The sequence below is a fragment of the Neurospora hispaniola genome, assembly GCF_033458365.1.
Source record: "Neurospora hispaniola strain FGSC 10403 chromosome Unknown B0T23scaffold_10, whole genome shotgun sequence".
Classification (NCBI taxonomy): domain Eukaryota; kingdom Fungi; phylum Ascomycota; class Sordariomycetes; order Sordariales; family Sordariaceae; genus Neurospora; species Neurospora hispaniola.
In genome coordinates, this window is record NW_026944415.1 from 298,888 (window position 1) to 317,492 (window position 18,605).

The 18,605-nt window shown below is 52.4% G+C and overlaps 6 protein-coding genes across 6 annotated transcripts; 5 read left to right on the top strand and 1 right to left on the bottom strand.

Annotated features, from left to right (window-relative positions):
• The first annotated feature begins 528 nt into the window (after positions 1-528).
• B0T23DRAFT_43549 (uncharacterized protein) lies at positions 529-2,989 on the top strand. The gene is made up of 3 exons (XM_062840532.1): positions 529-1,194; positions 1,256-1,459; positions 1,524-2,989. The coding sequence occupies exons 1-3, from the start codon at positions 837-839 to the stop codon at positions 2,891-2,893; spliced, it is 1,932 nt and encodes a 643-aa protein (XP_062688129.1). The 5' UTR covers positions 529-836; the 3' UTR covers positions 2,894-2,989.
• A 2,083-nt stretch (positions 2,990-5,072) lies between these two features.
• Positions 5,073-7,541, top strand: B0T23DRAFT_389916 (major facilitator superfamily-domain-containing protein). The gene is made up of 4 exons (XM_062837846.1): positions 5,073-5,174; positions 5,396-5,809; positions 5,862-5,942; positions 5,999-7,541. The coding sequence occupies exons 2-4, from the start codon at positions 5,464-5,466 to the stop codon at positions 7,375-7,377; spliced, it is 1,806 nt and encodes a 601-aa protein (XP_062688130.1). The 5' UTR covers positions 5,073-5,174; positions 5,396-5,463; the 3' UTR covers positions 7,378-7,541.
• A 670-nt stretch (positions 7,542-8,211) lies between these two features.
• Positions 8,212-10,066, top strand: B0T23DRAFT_436146 (uncharacterized protein; the record flags this gene model as incomplete). Its single annotated transcript, XM_062840564.1, has 3 exons — positions 8,212-8,593; positions 8,656-9,229; positions 9,320-10,066. Exons 1-3 carry the CDS (start codon positions 8,463-8,465, stop codon positions 10,064-10,066), a joined length of 1,452 nt encoding a protein of 483 aa, XP_062688131.1. The 5' UTR covers positions 8,212-8,462.
• Positions 10,067-11,095: 1,029 nt separating this feature from the next.
• B0T23DRAFT_399823 (ankyrin repeat-containing domain protein) lies at positions 11,096-13,248 on the bottom strand (the record flags this gene model as incomplete). Its single annotated transcript, XM_062838445.1, has 4 exons — positions 11,096-12,048; positions 12,113-12,249; positions 12,412-12,894; positions 12,956-13,248. 4 exons carry the CDS (start codon positions 13,246-13,248, stop codon positions 11,096-11,098), a joined length of 1,866 nt encoding a protein of 621 aa, XP_062688132.1.
• A 705-nt stretch (positions 13,249-13,953) lies between these two features.
• B0T23DRAFT_43756 (uncharacterized protein) lies at positions 13,954-16,903 on the top strand. Its single transcript, XM_062840630.1, has 4 exons — positions 13,954-14,269; positions 14,348-14,811; positions 14,873-16,350; positions 16,442-16,903. The coding sequence occupies exons 1-4, from the start codon at positions 14,153-14,155 to the stop codon at positions 16,507-16,509; spliced, it is 2,127 nt and encodes a 708-aa protein (XP_062688133.1). The 5' UTR covers positions 13,954-14,152; the 3' UTR covers positions 16,510-16,903.
• On the top strand, positions 16,741-18,538 carry B0T23DRAFT_43730 (ankyrin repeat-containing domain protein). Its single transcript, XM_062840619.1, has 2 exons — positions 16,741-17,284; positions 17,472-18,538. Exons 1-2 carry the CDS (start codon positions 16,971-16,973, stop codon positions 18,292-18,294), a joined length of 1,137 nt encoding a protein of 378 aa, XP_062688134.1. The 5' UTR covers positions 16,741-16,970; the 3' UTR covers positions 18,295-18,538.
• Positions 18,539-18,605: the final 67 nt, after the last annotated feature.

Sequence of the window (18,605 nt, forward strand, 5' to 3'; positions counted from 1 at the left end):
ATCTCGAGCAGAGAACTCCACAGAAGCATGTTGCTGCATTTTTATGACTCGTGCAAGTCCATCTGGGGTAATGACTCCACATTTGCTGTCGGGTCGGGTGCAAGTCGCAAGTGGATCATTGACTCGGGACCGAACTAACCCTCACTCAGTACTTGTAGGCATCAATCATATGGCAACTCTCGCTCACGATAGCCCCTTGCCTATCGTGCTCAACCTCTAGTAACCGAAGCAATGGCCTCCAACTAACAACCGAACAAGAAGATTTCACCATCATTATGGCCACCAAGTGTCAAGGACGAATCTGGATCGTGGCAATGACAGACGCTCGAATTGCGAGATATCCTTCCCCAAAACCCCCCCATCATGTCAATGGAAATTTCGATGCCGGCCATTTGTACATTCTCATCATCCCGAGAGTCAAGATCTAGTCTGACGTTATTTACACAAACACGGAAAGAGCAACCGCAAAACTAGCCCAAAATGGATCCAACTATCGCTCCCGAGATTGTGGTGGGCCTTTCGGCCTGGTGATATGCGGGTAGGTACTTGAGCGGGAGCGGTCAATACAACTTGAAGCAGGAGGAGGGGAAGAGGAGAACTTTCATCATCATCCACTCTGTCCACACGGCAATCCTCGGCTCCAACTTCGTCGCCAACCATCGTCACTTTTTGTTGTTGTGTTTTGCCTTCTTTTGGCTTCCCTGCTTTGCTCACTTGTTGCATTATATCTTGCCAGCCCGTGCCCCGAGCAACATCGATACACTCACTAATCGATTCTACATTCAATTTTTCCTCTCCATCTCACCATCGGCTGGGTTGCGACGGCATACCATACAATGCGTTACGACGACTGGGACGTCATCCTGTTCCCTACAGGCAGGGACGGCAAGATTCCAATCAAGGAGTTCAAAGTCCAGTGCCATGTAGTCCCAGACCAGGAGCTCGCTCACATGCACGGACAGGCTGGCTTGCCCGTCATGACCTGCTTCATCCCGAGTCTTCCAGCCGGCAGTCCGTTTCAGATCTCGATGCACGCCTGGAAAGCCCCCGATATCAGCCTGTTTACAAAGACATACAGCAGGCATACCGAGTTTGTCAAGTTTGAGGCGCGCATCTTCATCGATGGCCGCTTGGTTGCTTCCACTGCCTTTGATCGAAAAGTCAACGGACCCCATTTGATTGCAGACACCTTTGGTAAGTCGCCAAAATCCTCTGAAATATAATCAAGTATCATGACGTGCTGACAAGTATCAAGAGTACACAAAGACGGGCGAACGCGAACGCCTAAAGTTTCCTATCTTTCGCCGTGAGCTTCTTTATGAGAGCCACTGGAGTCCTGGCGACGACCTTGGCCGCATCAAAGTTCTTATCAGCGAAGGCTTTCCACGCGATTCCCGAACGGTTCCCTTTGAGCGGGTCAAGAATATTGTCGCCTTTTCTTTCCAACATGCTCCGCTAGGTAAGACTTTGCAACACTTCTCTCGTCCGCCACCAACAACTGACGTTGCGATCTACGTGTTCAGAACTGCTTGAAAACAACTCCATTGCCTGGCCCAACCCATCCATGTGGCGCACTCCGACCTACCTCTCGAACGTTCCCGTACCAACATATCACCCCGACGATGGCATCAACTCTCACGCACACTCGCCCCAGCGACCAAAGAAGAACAGTCAAAGTCCAGGTTTCCCAACGCCTATTATGACACATGGCGTATTTCAGCCTCACCTGCCTCCCGCTAGCTACGTGGGTACACAAACACTCCAGATGCCATACGCACCCCGAGGCTCCAACACTGGGTCTGGCTCGTCGTTTCCGCATTCCGATCCATTCACCGAACCCTCCTACATGGACTGGATGGGCTCAATGGGTCACAGCTCCTGGCAATCTGGTATGCGACAGGGGATCCAGCAGCAGAGTAGTGATGAAACCATGCCCGACTACGGTGGGGGTCCCAACCGCGACGAGCCTGAGGCTATGCATGTTTCCGGAAATAGTATGGATGATGAGCATCCTACGAACATGAAGGTGCCAACGAATACTTCGACAACAGTCCCTCCTCCTGCTGAAGACATGACAGCGGGGGTCCATTTTCCTTCCATGTCTACCCATATGCCGTCCATCCCGTCTGACATGGCCGCCTGCTTCACCAATACTCTCTTGAACCAGCCGATGCCGCTTCCACTTCAGCCTCATCAGATACCCCTACCGTCTTCGGATGTCAAGTCACGTAAGGAGAACCGCTTCCTCACCATCTCTGGTTCCAACCTTTCATCAGCTCACTCAACCCCTAATGCAGACCATGGCGACATACGCAATTTCTCACAGCCGGTTTTCTCCCAGTGTCCCATCGCATCCAACTTGTCCCAGATGGTTTCCTCCATGGATGGCGCCGGAAGCTCGAGCAACTCCCCAAGTTTGCAAAGCATGTTCTCGGTCGCAGGCAGCCATCAGGATAGTCCGAAACAGGCCGAGTTTGTGTCCAATTCCAACCTGTATGGTGGTCATGCTTCAGGTCCCAACCCTGCCGGCTTTCCTCCTAGCCTTCCTTCCAACCTTACTTCCAACTTCTCATCCAACCTGACTTCAAATTCGAATTCCAACCACTCCACGAATCCTAGCTCCAACCCTCCTTCTGGTCCGACCCCCTTTGGCGTTCGGACCGAGAGCTCGCTCAACGCTGGCCTTGGAAGCGTACAGGGCCATGGAAATGGCAATGGAAGTGGTACTGCTGTAGGAAATGGAAACGGAAATGTCAAGCGGACTCGAAACTTTACGCCGGCTTCTACCAAGGCTATTGATGAAGAGGACGAGCCACGCCGAGCGAGCCCTCAAATGAGAGTTAGGGACTATGCTAAGGAATACGGGTTGGAGCAAAACATGCTTGAGCTTTGACACTTCAGGAGAGTCTTCAACAATTTGGTCCATGAGGAGTAGTAGCCTTAGTTCGATCACTGCGGTGATTGTTGGAGTTATCATACTGGTCGTTGAGAAGTTTGTTAGTTTTCTCTTCTTCATTTTCTTATCTTCTCTTTCACATATCAAACTCATCACTAGCATTGTCAATGTCGGGTTACGACTGGAGTCATGGTTGTGTTGTTTCTCAGAATGCTTGGAGAGTGCGCATGCTTCCTTTGTTCTAATGGCGGGTGTAAGTTATACAAGTATTCTGGTCCTCTCGATGTCCAGCATCATATGGTGAGATTGATGGGTAAAATGGTCAAGAAAATACAAATCTTGCAATCGTTGTTTCTTTGCTGCCAGTCAGTTTCTCCATGTGAGCAAGCCGTTGGTTTGACACAATGTCGCACGGCCTCTGCTTCTGCATTTGCTAGTCTTTGTGCCATGTGATGTGGGCGTAGGGCTTTGCAGCACGTATCTGTCAGAATGTCAGCCAACTTTACATCAGGCGTTGTTCTTGGGTGCTTTGGTATTGGATGGACGATAAAGCCACCCGATTTGAGGCTAGCTTGAAGGTCGAAAGAAGGAGAAGCGGTTGGATTAAAGCTTGCCAAGAAAGATGGGAACGAAGCACTAAAAGCTTAGCGGGTGGAGATAATGGAGCTTACAACGGACCCCCTGTTATCTCCGCGGACGGTTGTTAGTGTACTGTAGGTAGTTGCACTGGCACTGTTTATTTCGGGCGAGAGAGGTTCTGTACACTGATTGTGAGACTAACATTAACCTATCATTGTGGAGGCTAATGATTGAGCCAGCGGGATGGATTGCGAAATGGAGCGGACCTAAAAGTCCCTTTGATTAGGTACCTAGTTCTTACGGTCCAGGTTACAGGCAATCATCGATTGGCTTCGGGACGGGATTCGCGAAAGATACCTACCTACGTTCGGTGTTAGCGGCCACTAGGCTTATGATCCCAGCTTCCCCCGCCTTGGCTGATCCTGTCTCGCCCTAGCTGAGTCTGGCCCCCAAGAGCCCTAAGGGAGGGAGGATTCGGTGTTAGGAGGTAGTCTAGTGTACATAAAGCTAAAGCTCAAGCGTTGGACTTTGGACTGTGGAGGTCCACTGGTTCACAGCCAGCCAGCCAGCCAGCCATCCAGCCATTCTGGCCTCATTCAGTTCGGGTCCCATTCAATTCGTTCGGTGTTAGCGGCGACGGGCGAAGCGGGACGGGTTATGGGAAGAAGGGGCTGTACGTACCTGGTATCTGGTACCTCGTATCTTGTTGTCAGCCATTCTCCCATGGGATGAATGGGATTGAGATGGACGAGAGTTGGAGCGGTGGGGAGTCATAACAACGGATTGGGGCACCTGGACACCGATGAGGCTCGGAAATAAGGTTAGTCGCAAGTGGAAGGTACCTAGGTAACCCTGTTGAACACTGACCCGCGGTGTTGGGAGACATTGAGTCTAGAATCGCGGTGCATTGTAAATGCGGACGATCGGCCGCTGTCAGCAAATGTGTTTGATTTTGGCAGTGCGCATTTCGAGGACGCGATCAATCAATTCGTGGACAAAACGCGCTAGAACAAATGAGAAACCTGGAGATATGATTCTTCTGGAGCTTGCTTAGTTATTTTTGACGAAAGATGATTCAACATGATGCGATCGGTGTGTTAGGTTTGGCCGACCCGACTGACGGTTTGGTGGGTGGGACAGGACAGCCAGGCTCGCCAGGATAAGCAGAACAATGCGAGCGGCCCAGTGACAGTTCTCGCAATTTTCGGGGACGGTGGAATTATAGAGCGATGGGTTGTTTGGTGGCGCGGCAAGATGAATTAATTATACGTTCCCTTACGATACGTGACTGAAACGATGCAATGGCTGCACCCGTGGTGGCCTGGCAAACACAACTTAACTAATGTAGACGCAGGTAATAACGCCAGAACACAATCAAGTGGGAAATACTACTAAATGCACGCAGTCCAAGCGCACCGCAAACGACCAAAACGCCGGTAACAAGCAATCGTGCATGTCTCGTTGTACCCAAGTCACCATACGCCGCGTGGCATGATACGACCTGGAACCGTCCCTACTTGCAGTAGTAGTGTCGCTAGTCAAGTTGGGCTGGATACCTACCTTATTCGGAGTGCTACGTTCCCCCGATTTGTTCTCAGGCTTCCATGCCATGACTCGACGAGGCGCTCCCTTATTCTATTCTGACAGGTTGACAGCAGGGTACTTCAATTGACACTTTGCTCAAATTCCCGCTTGTCTGGTAAGATATCTCAAAAGTACAGCACATTGACGGCGCTCAGCCCGGGAATGACCCAATGGTAATGAAGGGGGGCTTTGTGGCTTGATGGGTTGGACGTGTATATCACAATCCTTTGTCCCTGGGCTTCTGTCGCTTTCCTGTCCTTCGGTCTCTCTCTGTTTGCATCAACTTTTTCCTCGTCCCATAAAAACCTCCTCGGTTCACTAATTCTGTCTTCCTAGACGAACATCTCCTACCCTTCTTGTCTTCCTGGAAGGAAATCACGACGGAAACACCTTAACCCGCCAACATGGCCGGGACAAAAAAGAAGGGTGCCAAAGGCGGCAACCTAGCAGTCCCTCCAGCCCTCGGCGACACCGAATCAAGAGCGCCAACAATAGCAGAAAGTGAAGATGCGCGTGGCTACAACAACACCAACAACAACGATGTTCTCTCCGACACAGACGGCGGACAGACAATCGACTCCACGGATCCAGAAAAGAAACACACACATACGTTGAGCCAACAAAGGTCTAATGCTACTCACAAGAGTCACGCCAGTACGATACGGGAGGATGGAGTCGAGTACCCGACTGGCCTGAAGCTGGGATTGATCACGATAGCGTTGTGTTTGAGTGTTTTCTTGATGGCCCTCGGTGAGTTTCCCAGTTTGTGTCGGAAGTAACGCGAGAGACTGACAGGAAGCAGATAACTCCATTATTGCGACAGCTATTCCCAAAATTACCGATCAGTTTCACAGTTTGCCGGATGTGGGTTGGTATGGAAGTGGTAAGTCCTCTTTCCTCTCATTCCCTGATTGACAGTTACTAACACACTATGCCTAGCCTACCTCCTCACCACCGCGGCGCTCCAACTTTTGTTCGGACGCTTTTACACCTTCTTCTCCCTCAAATGGGTCTTTTTGATCGCCATCTGCATCTTCGAGCTCGGCTCCCTGATCTGCGGCGTCGCCAACACCTCCAAGACCCTCATTATCGGGCGCGCCATCGCCGGCATTGGTTCAGCCGGCATCTTCTCGGGCGCGCTGATCATTCTCGCCTACGCCGTGCCCCTCGAGAAGCGACCCGTATACACCGGCTTCATCGGCTCCATGTACGGCATCGCCTCCGTCTCGGGCCCGCTTCTCGGAGGCGCCTTTACAGACCAAGTCACCTGGCGCTGGTGTTTCTACATCAACCTCCCCATCGGCGGCATCACCATGGCCGTCATCGGCTTCTTCTTCCCCGACCCGAACCGCGAGAGACCCCAGGAGGAGACCTGGGCCAAGACCATAATGAAATTCGACCCCTTTGGCACTGCGGTATTCATGCCTGCCATCATCTGCCTGCTGCTCGCGCTGCAATGGGGCGGCACCACCTACAAATGGAACAACTGGCGCATCATCTTTCTCTTTGTGCTCTTCGCCGTCTTGATCACCGCCTTCATCGCCATCCAATTCAAGATGCAAGACGAGGGCACCGTCCCTCCCCGCATCATCAAGCAGCGCTCCGTGTGGGCATCCGCCCTCTTCACCTTTTGCCTGGGCGCCGCCTTTATGGGCTCCGTTTATTACCTGCCCATCTGGTTCCAAGCCGTCAAGGGCGCGACAGCCGTCAAATCAGGCATCATGAACCTTCCCATGCTTCTCGCGACGGTAATCCTGTCCGTCGTCGCCGGCGCGCTTGTCTCCTATCTAGGCTACTACGCCCCCTTTATGATTCTCTGTTCGGTCGTTTCCAGCATCGGCTACGGACTGCTGACCACCTTTGAACCCGACACCAGCTCTGGTAAATGGATCGGGTACCAGATCCTCGTCGGCGCCGGACTGGGAATGGGGCTCCAGCAAAGTCTCATGGCGGTGCAAACCGTGCTGGAAATGAAGGATGTATCGGTCGGTACGGCGCTGATGGTGTTTGTGCAGACGCTGGGCGGCGCGCTGTTTGTGAGTATTGCGCAGAATGTGTTTACGAATAAGCTGGTGCAGTATGTGGGCGAGCTGGCGCCGGGGTTTGGGGATCCGGAGAATATCTTGCTGTTGGGCGCGACGAGCGTGCAGAAGACGGTGGATAAGAGTGTGTTGCCGGGAGTGACGAGGGCGTATAATAATTCGTTGACGGATGTGTTTATGGTGTTTGTGGCGATGGCGGTGGCGAGCGTGTTTGGGGCGCTGTTAGTGGAGTGGAAGAGTGTGAAGGGGAAGAATGTGGAGGTTGGGTTGGCGTGATTTGGTGATGATGATCAGGTTGGGAGGGTTGGGTGCAGTAGGAATGGAGGATGTAATCTTCCCTTGGATGGGTGTTAATGGGTCAGTAATGATATGTAGACAGGTTCATCGGTTTTAGATATCTCCCAACTCTTGGTGTCAAATAAAAGTGTATCACATTCCAATTCTCCCGAGCAAGGAGAAGCAAAGTGAGAGGGAAAATTGCGATTCGAAAAAGGGAAGCTACTATTGATTCTAGTGCTAAATTACTTGTCATATCGGTACATGGAGGTATATCCTCGATATACTGAACGAGAGATCTCTTCCAAACTGTTTCAAACCTGACTACGACAGGCTTGAATGAAAGGCATTAAAGAGATTCAGTACGGTGGGTATGGTAGGTTTATCTTGGAAACAAAAATGCATACTGACAGCATGAAACATTGCGAAAGCCATTACGGACGTGATTCACTTACACGGGCTGTTAAGTGTAGTACCTAGTACCTAGGTAGCTTGTTAGCAACTCAATAAACGACTGGTGTTCTTTGAAAAATCTAGGTTGGGAAAAATCCTCTATTCCCAAAAATGATACCTTCCTAAAGCAATCATCACCACCAAGGCCAGGGTAGATATGTTGTGTTAATTGGCGAAATCTCCAACCTGGCGATGATGTATCGGCCGTCTGGATGGCGTGATATAACACAATCAACGCCAATCCGGGGTTCAACCGACGCTATCGGACCCCGGGTGAGGATCATACAGACATCCGCTAAATAACAGGGCTAATCCCGGCTTACGGCGTCTAACTCGGGTACATACTAGTGTAAGATCCGATAGCGACAGCTACCGGCAGAAATTCACTCAATTCGTAGATTTTATCACCACGCTATCCTGGCTACCTAATTACATTGTGTGCTTACATGTGCATGCAGCGTATTGGGATAAATCCGACGACAGTGAGGATTGGCGGGTAGACGGGTACAAGTGCCGGCCACTTTCTCTTTTATAAATGTCCCATTGTCCCGCCTCATTGTTCGTCTCAGTCTCACATACACACAACAGTCAGCATCATGTCCAGGATACAACAACAGCAACAATAGACAAAAATGCCCATCAAGAGGGTAGCCGTCATCGGCGCGGGCCCCGCCGGCGCCATCACCATTGATGCCCTCGCCCAGGAAAGGACATTCGATCTCATCCGCGTATTTGAAAGACGAGAAGGACCAGGAGGATGCTGGTGAGTCTTGCTTACGTCCTTTCACACCTCCTCTAGGTTCATCTCACTAACTCAGACCTCAGGATAGGCGACACCAACCGCCCTCAACCCCTTACCGACTTCGTCGCCCTCTCCAACCGCACCGCCGACCCACCAGTTCCCATCCCGGAAGTCCTCCCCTCCTTCACGCCCAAACTTGACCAACAGCGCTTTTCCGAATCCTCCGTCTATCCTTACCTAGAAACCAACGTCGACGCCCTCCCTATGGAGTTCAGCCAGGAACCCTTTCCCTCGGAAAAGAGCGAGTTCTCCATTACCTTGCACGGTCCCAACACGCCGTTCCGCCACTGGAAGAGCGTGCGGGGGTACATTGAAGGACTAGTGAACCGTAACGGGTATCAGGACTTGGTCTCGTATTCCACGACGGTTGAGAAAGTGGAAAAGGTCGGCGACGAGTGGAAGCTGACGCTGCGCAAGGAAGGAGAACAAAAAGATTATTGGTGGGCGGAGTGGTTCGATGCCGTGGTGGTGGCCAGTGGTCATTACTGGGTGCCGTGGATTCCTGCGGTCCAAGGTCTCGAAGCGTTTGAGAGGCAGAGGCCGGGAAGTGTACTTCATAGTAAACAGTTCCGGGGGAGGGAACTTTACCTGGACAAGGTTCGTTGTACAGCACATACATCATCCCTTTACCATTTCCCTCGCTTCGTTTTATCGAATAAAAACTGACACCACGCACGACACGCGCAGAAAGTAGTAATAGTAGGCGCCTCCGTCTCCGCCGCCGACATCGCCTACGACCTCGCCCACTCGCGCACCGCCCAGACTCCCGTGCACGCTGTTACTGTAGGACATAGCTTCAACGGATACTTTGGCGACGAAGCATTCAAGCACCCGCGCATCAAGAACCACCCGTCCATCTCTAGGGTCTGTCCCAAGACCCGCACCGTTTATCTCGTAGACGGCTCGTCCATCCCCGACGTGGACCACATCATTTTTGGCACGGGGTACACCTGGACCTTACCCTTCCTGTCGCACAACATGAGACCCGTCCGCAACAACCGCGTCCCGGACCTCTACCAACATGTCGTCTGGCAAAAGGATCCGTCCCTCTTATTTGTCGGTGCCGTCGGCGCCGGATTGACTTTCAAGGTGTTTGAGTGGCAAGCGGTGTATGCTGCGCGGATACTGGCTGGGCGCGCGCAGGCGGTGCCGACGGTGAAGGAGATGCAGGAGTGGGAGGAGGAAAGAATCAAGGAGAAAGGCGATGGGCCTAGGTTTAGTTTGATATATCCCGAGTTTGAGGAGTACTTTGAGACGTTGAGGAGGTTGGCGGGCGAGGGCGAGACGGCGAGGGGCGTGGGGAGAAAGTTGCCTAGGTTTAGGCCGGAGTGGTTCAGAGCGTTTATGGAGGGGCATGATTTGCGAAAGAGGATGTGGAAGAGGGTGAATGAGCAGGCGAGGGAGGAGGACAAGTTTTCGAGGGCGAAGTTGTGAGGGGGGGGTGGGATGGTGCTTTGGGATTGCGATGCTGGATATGTATGGTGTTTCAAAGGGAAGAGGAAAGTTGGGCGATGATATGACATAAGGGGTGGGACACTAGTAACAATGCCTACCTAGGTAGGTAGGTATCAGATACGCGCGGGGATTTGGTGTAAATCAAATGAAGATGCTGCATAAGCCACTAGTATAATCCGCGCTTCAGCAATGTGATATGCTATATGGCCCCCGGGTATCGTCTCTCAACGACCGACGCTTCGAGCTTCATCAACCCACGACCTTTCCCCTTTTCGTCTTTTGACTCGTCTTGTACTTTCAAATCCCCACAACTCCGTTTCCGCTTTCATGTATGCTCCCCTCATCTAGCCTCGCACATGATTCCGTGGAGGATGTGATCCTTCCCGAGGAGACATCGGACGAGTGTTAGTGAGGTTGGCAGAGTCGGTGGCGGTATAGCACATTATACCATACCAGACCCCGACGGAGAGGAGCATATTACTGCTGGATATTTCCAAGAGGACGATGCCGGAGAATTAGGAGGTAGGTAGCTGGTTATACCTACCTACCTATATAGGTATATAAGTGATAAGCCGATATGGTACGAATTGGCTACCTATCCTGTTACACTGTTCTCGATGCATTTTCCTGACTGCTCTCTGGCATTTGTTGATTCAGTTTCATCGTCACAACTTATACATCCTTTGAGTATGCCGCTACCGTTCTATCTTAAGGACTAAAGTAAGATGATTCGGTTGCTAAGGTAGGTAACTGAAGAATGGGGCTAGATTACGATGTCTAATGCAAAGAGGCGAGAGTTTTACGCATACAGAATATGTATGTAAATTTCTCTTCCTATTTTCATCCAGGAATGTCTTTCATGTCTTAAAAGAGGAATCGTGTCCAACCTATAAGATGTAATGAAAGCTTGTTCCTGGGATATGTCCCCGAAATGCATCGAATGTTTCCTCGGCTTCAGAAGGGATCCCTGGGGACGCTGGGGTGTATGAGAAAGACCTGCCTGCCTGCCTAGTTCCATTCATGCTCATAGATCTTTCTCCTCTCCACCCACAGGATAACCTTCTTCTTCCCTTCATGGTCCGGGTCATACTTGATGAGAATGCGTCCGTTCGCTTGATTATCGAGGACGCGCTGGTTATCCGTGGGCTCATAAATCACCTCCTGCCACCTCGCCCTTCCTGCTTCCGTATTAGGGTCCAACAGGCTGACAATTCCTCCCACCGTACTCTTGATCCGCGACCACTTCTGCTGATAGTCCTCCACATACTGATCATTAGCTGGCCCATCAGGCCTCACCAAGAAGGCTCTGATGTTATCGCCCTCGTCGTTCCCAATCTTGCGTGGATCCAGCTTCTCCTGGGAGACGACGGTGCGGCGACTTGCGCCGTTTTGGAGCGGCGTAAGCACGGTCCGCACAAACACTTGCTCGTTGGTTTCCTTGACCCCCTTGACTGTCAGGCGAAAATCATCATCCGGGTCGAACGAGATGTTCTCCCAGTAATGCGTCGTGTAGACGCCGCGTTGGCTGATGATCACCAGAGAGGTGCACCCGCAGAGATGGCTGGTGCCGACGCTGACGGCTTCATTTCCGTCAAAAGGGGTGAACAGGGCCGTGTTTACGTCGGTGCCTTCTGGGACTTCCCATACCATTTGGGTTGCTTTGGGGATTTCGTGGAACGTGAACTGATCCTCCTGGCCGGGGGTCGGTTCGGTTATTGCTCGCTCTGCTAGAACAGCGGAGGAGACATTGATGGCTTCATGTCCGACCTGGACGTGATACGCCCGCGCAGAGAAAGAGTCGGCAATGGTGAACACCACAGGGGGTCTGCAAGCGCCGCAGGCTTTTTGGCCTTGGCTTGTGTTCCCGCATCCATCTCGCTTTTTGAAGGGAAGAGGTGGCAGACTGAGGAACTTGGGAGACCGTTTGAGTGACAAATGAGTCTGATCTCCGGCGAAGTTGGCTGTAACTCAGTTAGCACCTCTCATGAGCTTGACAATGGCCATCACTTTTGAAGTTCGACCTACCTCTACCTGATAAAGACAGGAGCGTAGAGGCGCTGAGGACGATGAGGGTCACAAGCAGCACTAAGCTGCCCCGCGCCGTAAGAGGAACCAGGGATGTCTTCATCTCGTGAGCTTGTAGGAGCGGGAGAAGTGTGGATCTAATGTACAACACAGGTTATGTCCAGGTGCGTAAAGACTGAGAAGTTGGGATTGTAATAAGGGCAGTGATGAGTGTGAAGGGTGAAGCCTGTCTGGCGAGAAGAACTGAAAAGCGGCTAGATCTTTTATACATGGCCGTGAAGAGACGTTTTCCATCTTACTCCCCCGGAGTAACCTTGGTCTTGCCCTTCAGAAAGTCGTAAATCGTCAGGTAAGCCTTGTGCTCCTGACTCTTGTCCTTGGCCACATCCGCTGCCGTACGGCCGTTGAAGACGACGTTGGGATCAGCTCCTAACTCAATAAGCGCTTCCACAATGTCGCCTCTGTAGTGCCATGCGGCACAGTGCAGCGGTGTTCCCTTCCTTTTGGGATCAATGTGGTTGATGTCGGCCCCGGCCCGGACCAGTTGTTGCACCCTTTCTCTGATATCTGACATCTTGTTCCGTTCTCTGGACCCGATGACATAATGAAGGATGTTGGGCTCTAACGCTGCGCCGTGCTCCAAAAGGAGACGCATGGCATCACCACCTTCCTTGGCGACCACAGCTGAGACGAGGGGCGAGGGGGCCTGATCATGAGCAACGTTGGGGTCCGCACCATGCGCGAGGAGCCAGCGCATGAGGTTCTCCTTGCCAACAGACATTCTGGTTCCAATGGTGAAGTTAGCCTCCTCGATATAATGCTGGGGAGTTGAGATGATCCTACCGAAGTGCTGTACCATCTTCAAACTCGGTCGAGTTGATGTCAAAGCCGTACTTGATGAAGAGTTCGAACATGGTCGGATCGCCGCGGGTGGCACTTCCCACGAAGCTCGACCGGTCAACCTTTGCGCCTTTGGAAAGCAAGATGTCGGCCACAGCAGGGTGACTACCCCATGCAGCCTTGGACAGGCCTTTCTGCAGTTGGTCGTCTGATACGACTTCGTTTTCGAGAATTCTGGTAACCGCTTCGACGTTGCCGGTTTCGCAAGCGGTGATGAAGTCGCTTTCCGCAGCCATGATCAATGTGTTGATGAGGCGCAAGTATGCTCAATGGGAGAAGAGTAATGGTCAGGTAAAGGTTGTGGTGTGAAAAGAGGCCCCCAGTTACGGACACGCGCTCAGTGAAGTCGATTTCCTACAGTCGGGTTGTTGTGGTGGGAATGAATGCTACCTCGAGTTGGCGGGGTGTCGAGTTGAAGAACCAACAGCCGAACGGTGAGGAGACTGAGGGTAGTGTAGAAGTAAGTTTCGTCTCTTGTGGGGGCCGCGAACACCAAACAAGAGCCAAGGGCCGGGCCGACGGCTCCTGCTAGATTCGGCAACCATCATGAGTCAATGTGACCTGCATTCGATCCTCCCGTGTAACTTTTCGGGGGCGGTGACATCGAGATCCACAGCAATCCTCAGGTTTCAAGCCACTCAACTTGTGTTCCATGCAATCCGCGACTGTCACGACTCCATTCAGAAGAAGAGAAATGCCAAGGCACGAGCGGTATGTAGGTCTTCTTGCATCTGATCCCATCGAGACCTTTTAGCCAAGATCAGCCACGCTGACATTCCCAAAGGAAACAACAACATCCACACACACACACTGTACCAGGCGCCAACTGTTCAACATGACACTTCGCCTGACATCTCGTGATGATGTAGGCGTGTCGCCGGCAAGGTGTGAAGGGGCATGCCACCAATGCCACCCAGCTCAGCTTCATCTCAGCTTTACTGAGCTTGTGAGAGGCACAGTGAAGAGAGACATCACCAAGTATGTCATCAGACGACAGTCTGAACATGTATAAGATGGCTGTGTCCATCTTCAATAAAGTCTCAAGCAGCCAAACAATACCGTCCCAATACCGCAGTTCAGCAACATTGCAGCTTGACACCTTATAACATCGTCTCCTCCACCCCAGTTTTCGAACTCAAGATGCGATGGCTTGCTAGACACGCCTTCGAGCGTGGATTGGGCCTTCTTTCCCTCTTGACTCTGGCAACAGCAAACCAAGTGCTCGACCTTGGAGCTCTTGACCAGTACACACCCCTTGTAAGCCACCAGACCCGGATCCTCCAAGTCCTCTTTTCACACAGACATTCGGAACTACCACTGACACTCATCACACAGCGGAACCCTCCCTCAACCCTGCCCTCAAACACAGTCTGGCTTTCCGCCAAGGATAATGACCATGAACGTGGATTTCTGGTTGCCGTCTCCCCAGATGTCAAGAAAAAGATCAACGACGCTCTGAAGGACTGTCCAACTGTCGACAACCTTTGCTTCCAATATGTACGGGGAATCCTCCGCGAGGCCGACTTGGAAGTCGACAGCAGCGTCAGTCGCCGAGACTTCTCACGCATCGTTTCGCGCTTTGTCTTGCTTCTTGGTGGCTTGTTTGTAGGAATTGCTTCTGTTTTCATCGCCCAAGAAAGGTTAAGTCAGCAGCACCAAGTCCCCTTATCCCAGTTTCTTCCTGCAGCCCAGGCTACTCAGGTTACCGCCATCACTAATGGTGTGCCACTGACCGTATCCGCGGCTGGGACCGCTGTGGTGACGGTGACCATGGCCCCAGATCCGACCACAGTCACCGGGTATGTTGGCCTCGTACCCAACTACCTTCATAGTCTCCCACATGCTAACTCCATCCTTCAGGCTTGTCACCCCCAGCGCCACCGCCGTTACAGGCAATGAGAAAGACGCGGTTGCTGGAGACACCATCATCACCCTAGACGCATCCCTGGCTAGCCGCCTGTCTGAGATCATGCGCCGAACAACAGACTGCAAAGAAGGCAGCGACTTTGACGCAGAGCAGGGATCAAAGCGAGACACCAAATATGGCGCCGTAGTGTGTGGTGTTCGGGGAGCCGTCGAGATGGCCACTCCCGGTGGACCTCTGCACGATCTAACTCTCATCCGAGTCGCCACCCCGGACCTCCTCTCCAAGCTGCGAGCCCCTCTGACGGCTGCAGCCCAACGGGCGATTGACATTGCAAAGGACTATGTCCCGTTACTGGAGATGCCACCGGGAGTCTTCGACGACATCATTGTCCTCGTCTTTGCCTTGGGCGTCCACAATCTCATCGATAACGTTCCCCTGAGCGGAAGGAACATTATTCCCAAGGACATCCTAGATAATACCAAGCAGATCCCTACTACAACAGCCACATCGTGCACCGGCACCGCAACGGCTTGTCAAGCAACCTGCACCGAAGTTGGTGCCCAGTTCTTTGCTTGCAAAACCAGTTGTGGAAGCTGCGCCACTCAGACGACCTCGATTCAGACCGTCACCACCATTGCCTGGCCAGGACCCGCAGGAGGAGGACCTGTGGTCCCAACCGCCACCGCCCATCCCGAATGCCAGATGGACCAGCCAGGCATCCTGCCCTGGAACATCTTTGACGGCTCCGAGTACAATGTCGTCAGCCACTTCTGTTCCGAAGTCGACCGCCAGCCTGCCTCTTCCCGCTCTTGGATTGTCGATACAAAGGGCAACAAGATTCCCGTGCTGAAACAAGTCAAGCCCTCCTACTCCATCTCCAACAAACGATCACCACCCACAACCCCAGACACTTACAAAGACTACCGCGTCTCCCTGCAATGGCGACCTTCCCCTTCTTCCGCACAATCCGACTGTCCCATGAGCTGCGCTGAAGCCTACCGCGCCATCGCCGACTCTCCCTGCGGTCACACAGGCGGCGAACAAAACGTCATGGCCCTCTCCGGTTCTCTGGACGTTACCTGTGGCACTTATTCGTACCACATCATCCCTCCTGGTTCTTCTTCCGACAGCGGCGGTACGCCCCTGGCCCTCCAGGAGCAGCAATGCTACCTCGAGTCACAGTGGCCGAAGCACTTTGACGTGCACGAGGGGTCAGTCAAGCAGGCTGCCAAGGTGGCGTGCGGCAGCGAACTGAAGTTGCCGGAGAAGATGAGCAAGGATAGTAAAGCGTGGGAGGATGTGCACATGTGGGGACGGACGGGAATGAAGTTGAAGATGCGCGTCGAGTGGAAGGATGGGTGTGTGTTGGCGGGTGGGGAGGCAGAGCAGGAGCCGAGGAGGCCGTTGGGCGCGGGGGGTGTGGACGGGAAGGATGGGTGTTATGAGTTACTTTACAACGATTGGAAGAATTGTAAGTCTTCTCTTTTCCAGCCACTCCATTTGGTGGTTGAGGTCCAGCGCCCTCTATGAGCAAGTCGTTTGCTGACGTTTGATCGATATAGGCAACAACGGGGGTGTGGGTGGCTACCGACAAGCTGGCTGCTTGGTGTATTCCTTTTCACCAAAGTGATGAGTGCTAGGAGCTCGGGACGTTTGAGGTGGACACCAGGAAAGAGACCGGACCTCGAACTCTGTTCTTCTGGTTTCACCGACGACGGTCGTAAGATGGTTGGAAGTCACGGGGAACCATGACGGCCCTTGGCGTTGGTGATTTTGGCCCCCACAAAGCACGAGAACGACTGAACGGCACGCAGGTCGATCCGTAAAACAGAACATATCTACACAGTGTTCCTATATGTTAAGTGGTTTACGAAGTAGATCTTCCCGTATTTGTTCATTCCCCGCTCACCTGCCCTTCATCTCCAGCATCGCAACGAGCTGAGAGGTCTCAAGCTTATGCCCGTTCGGTGTCATCCATATCTGGGCTTCGATCACTTGTGCGGTATAACATCACCAAACAATCTCTAGAGTACTTCCCACAATCACGTTCTCCATCCTCCACTGTTCAACACCATTATTTCAACCGCAATTATGACCATCACCGCGCACTTGTACCATCCCGACTTTCTCTCCGCCTGCCGAAGCGGCAATCTCGAAACCGTCACCAGGATCCTCAATCACGAGACTCCACAAGTATCAACAGCCCAGCTACAAGACGGTCTCACAGAAGCTGTGCAGGGAGAGCATCTTGCCGTAGCAGACCTCTTGCTCTCTAAAGGAGCCAGGGTCAATCGGAGGACTTTTCAAGCAGCTATCATCCGCGGCGACCCAACTACATTCGAGGTCTTTATCAAGAATGGGTGGGATGTTAACACCACTGAGTTTGAGGAGGGGACGGCGCTTAGGTATGTATCTACTTGCCTTACCTTTGCCCATTGTAACTCAACCTCGTGTCCCATCGTCATATACCACATTGTCTCTCGTTTCCAGGTACCTACCCACGTACCTACTTACCCTATCACTTTCACTTAAGAAAAAAGAAAAAAAAAAGAAGAAGCTAACAATTGACGGAACACTCCCCACACCAACCAGGATGTCCATCAAGAATCCACCTCTCATGAACCTCCTTCTCACCCACGGCAACGCAGACCCCAACCTCCTCTCCATCCCCCTGAGAGGCCGAACTCGCCGCGCTCCCTCGGCACTCACCACCGCCATCGTCGCCGAAGGCCAAGCAGGCGCCGACGCCATTCGCACCCTTTTGGCTCACGGCGCGGACCTAGAGCCCAACATGCTCCATAGCGCCATCGAGGCTAGTTGTAGGTGGAGGAATGTTCCTAGCAAAGACCAGGCCTGCGCTCAGCGGGTTCGATTGCTCATTGATGCAGCTACTGCACAAAAAATAAAAGGGGGAGACAAGGAAAAGAAAAAGGGGGGCGTTCAGTGGTACTTGAATTATCTTGACCCTAAGAAAAAGGGCACGCCGCTGCATTGTGCGATTTGGTGGCGGAGGTTGGAGACGGTGCAGGTGTTGGTTGAGGCAGGGGCGGATGTGGTGGTGGGGTCGGCGTTGTATAGAGGCATGACGGTGATACAGGCGGCGAGGAGGAGGGTGGAGATGATGGAGGGTCAAGGTCATGAGGAGGCCAAGAGGATCTGGGAGTGGTTGACGGGGAGGAGGTGGGAGGATCGCGATGGTAGGGAGGAGGAGGAGGAGGAGGAGGAGGAGATCGAGGATGTACCGGAGGATGTCGGGGAGGGGAAGAGTACGCTGATGGTGGAGGAGGACGGGGTGGAAGTGGCTGAGAATTGTGCATGTGGTGAAAATACCTCTACGGGGATGGGGAGAGATAGACCGTACCTAGGGTTTGGGGCGTTGGATATCAAGCTGACATTGTCCGGTTATGATACCTAAAATAAGGTAGTCTAGAAGCCCTCGCGGGGTTTTTTTTTTTTTTTTTTTTTCCGCAACGGGCGCGGGAAGGGTTGTACTTGACGTGGTGGGTGACATAGAGCGAATTGATAGCATGGGTTGGGGATATTAAGAGGAGGAGTGATGTCGCTGAAGTAAGACGGTGGCGCGGTTGAGTTTGATCAAGTGGAAAGACAATGTGGAAGAAAAGAAAAAGGAAGAACAAAGGGCAAGAGAGAAAAGGAAGGGAAAAAAAAAAAAAAAAAAAAAAAAAAAAGATCACCAAAACCGCTGCCGGTGTACAGAGTGGGTGG